Source organism: Austrofundulus limnaeus, unplaced genomic scaffold (genome assembly GCF_001266775.1).
Source record: "Austrofundulus limnaeus strain Quisiro unplaced genomic scaffold, Austrofundulus_limnaeus-1.0 Scaffold49, whole genome shotgun sequence".
Classification (NCBI taxonomy): domain Eukaryota; kingdom Metazoa; phylum Chordata; class Actinopteri; order Cyprinodontiformes; family Rivulidae; genus Austrofundulus; species Austrofundulus limnaeus.
In genome coordinates this window covers 2244499-2246465 of record NW_013952451.1, presented here as the reverse complement: position 1 = coordinate 2246465, position 1967 = coordinate 2244499, and the positions used below count along the sequence as shown (strand labels likewise).

The 1967-nt window shown below is 50.8% G+C and overlaps 1 protein-coding gene across 1 annotated transcript; it reads left to right on the top strand.

The window, feature by feature from the left end:
- Positions 1–68: 68 nt before the first annotated feature.
- On the top strand, positions 69–1665 carry f2r (coagulation factor II (thrombin) receptor). Its single transcript, XM_014008310.1, has one exon. The coding sequence runs from the start codon at positions 182–184 to the stop codon at positions 1388–1390; it is 1209 nt and encodes a 402-aa protein (XP_013863764.1). The 5' UTR covers positions 69–181; the 3' UTR covers positions 1391–1665.
- The last annotated feature ends 302 nt before the right edge of the window (positions 1666–1967 follow it).

The following is a 1967-nucleotide window of genomic DNA, read 5'->3' as shown; positions in this document are numbered from 1 at the left end:
TTTTGTTTTGTTTTAATGAAATGATTGAATTGAATTGAATTGAAAAAATCTAAACTGTCTAAGATTTATTGAACATTTAAGAAATAGTTTTGGAGAATTGAATTGAAATCCATCCAGTGTAATCTGTTGGACTACGTGTTAATGGTGGTTTTTGCTCTGTTTCTGCCTCTGTAAAGGCTCCATGCTGATCCCTCGGACTTTCTCCGGTCACTTCGTCATGGTTCCTGAAGAGCCTGCAGAATACATCGACTTCTCTGTTTTGGACCAGATCGCTGATGGAGGTTCCGGCATGGAGGCGGAGCACGGGCCGTCGAAACGACAGGGCCACMGCAGCCAACGCCGTCTCTACTTTGTCTCGGAGGAGACCAAAGAATTTCTCCAGGGTGGCCTGGCAACCACCTTCATCCCAAGCRTTTACACGCTGGTCTTCATCGTCGGCGTGCCCCTGAACCTTGTTGCCACGGTGCTGTTTGCGCATCACATCCGTCCCAAGAAGCCGGCAGTGATCTACATGCTGAACTTGGCCTGTGCTGACCTCCTGTTCGGCCTGCTCCTTCCTTTCAGAATCGCCTACCATTACCAAGGCAGCGACTGGACCTACGGCTCCTTCCTGTGCAGGGTTGTCACTGCGGCGTTCCACTGCAACATGTACTGCTCCGCGCTGCTGGTGACGTGCATCGGCGTGGACCGTTTCCTGGCCGTGGTTTACCCCATGAAGTCCCTGACGTGGCGCAGCCCTCAGACGGCCTCAGCAGTCTGTGCTGCCATGTGGCTCCTGTCCCTGGGYGGAGTCGTCCCCCTCCTGACCTCAGAACAGACAGTCCATTTGTCAAACCTGGGAATCACCACCTGCCACGATGTGCAGGATGTGGAAACTCTGCACTCTTACTACGTCTACTTCTTTCCCGTCTACTCCTCCGTCTTCTTCTTCGTCCCTCTCGTCTTCACCGTCGTCTGTTACGTACGCATCGTCCGAGCTCTGGCTGCRGCCAACGTGGAGAACCGCTCCAGGAAGACTCGGGCCATCGTGATGGCCGTGGTGGTGCTGCTCGTGTTTGTGGTCTGCTTCACTCCCACAAACGTCCTCCTGATGGTTCACTACGTTCAGGCGACACACACCTCCGGCGACGGCTCCTACCGGGCCTACCTGCTCTCCATGTGTGTGTGCAGCCTGAGCTGCTGCCTGGATCCTCTCCTCTATTACTACGGCTCGTCTCAGTGTCAGAAGCAGGTCGCCGCGCTGTTCCGGTGCACGAGACTGGCGAGAGGAGAGAGCGGCTCAGAGACGCGCAGCACCAGAACCACCGGCTCAACTATCAGCAGCAGGTCCTGCAAGATGGAGAGTGTGTGTACCGACGTAGGGGGACAGTACAACAGACTGGACACTTGAGGAGCCGGTCTCGGTTTAATCTTAAATTTCCTCGTAAGTCCACAGAAGATAAATCAAGCAAAAGTTTCCGATGTAGCCGAATGGGGGCCCACTGCTACTCTTGGCGTTAGCAAACYAAAATCAAAAGCCATGACAGAATGTCTATTTAACAAAATGCTGTAACATAGGAGCAAGAACTGTTCTCTGATGTTGGTTATATTCAGAGGTGGGCAGCAATAATCTAAATATTAGTTGCACTAACCCTAAAGCACTAACTCAAATATTTAGGTCCNCTAACACACTGAAAAATTAGCACAAGCTAATTCTAAAGCGTTAATATACCCAGTTGATGCACGGAACATTCTTCAGAGTCAAGACAGTATTTACTGTGTGCAGAATGCTGTCACTTAGCGCCCTTGGCAGGCCAAAAGGGAGTCATCCGCAGGCCACATTTGGCCCTCGGGCCTTCACTTTGACACATGTGACCTTGTAGATAAGTGACACACACATGAACAAAATGTGTGACAGCTTTCACCCTCAACTGTGAATGATAATGTTGATCAATAACATTTAAAGACCTCAGTTAGTGCTTTTAAAT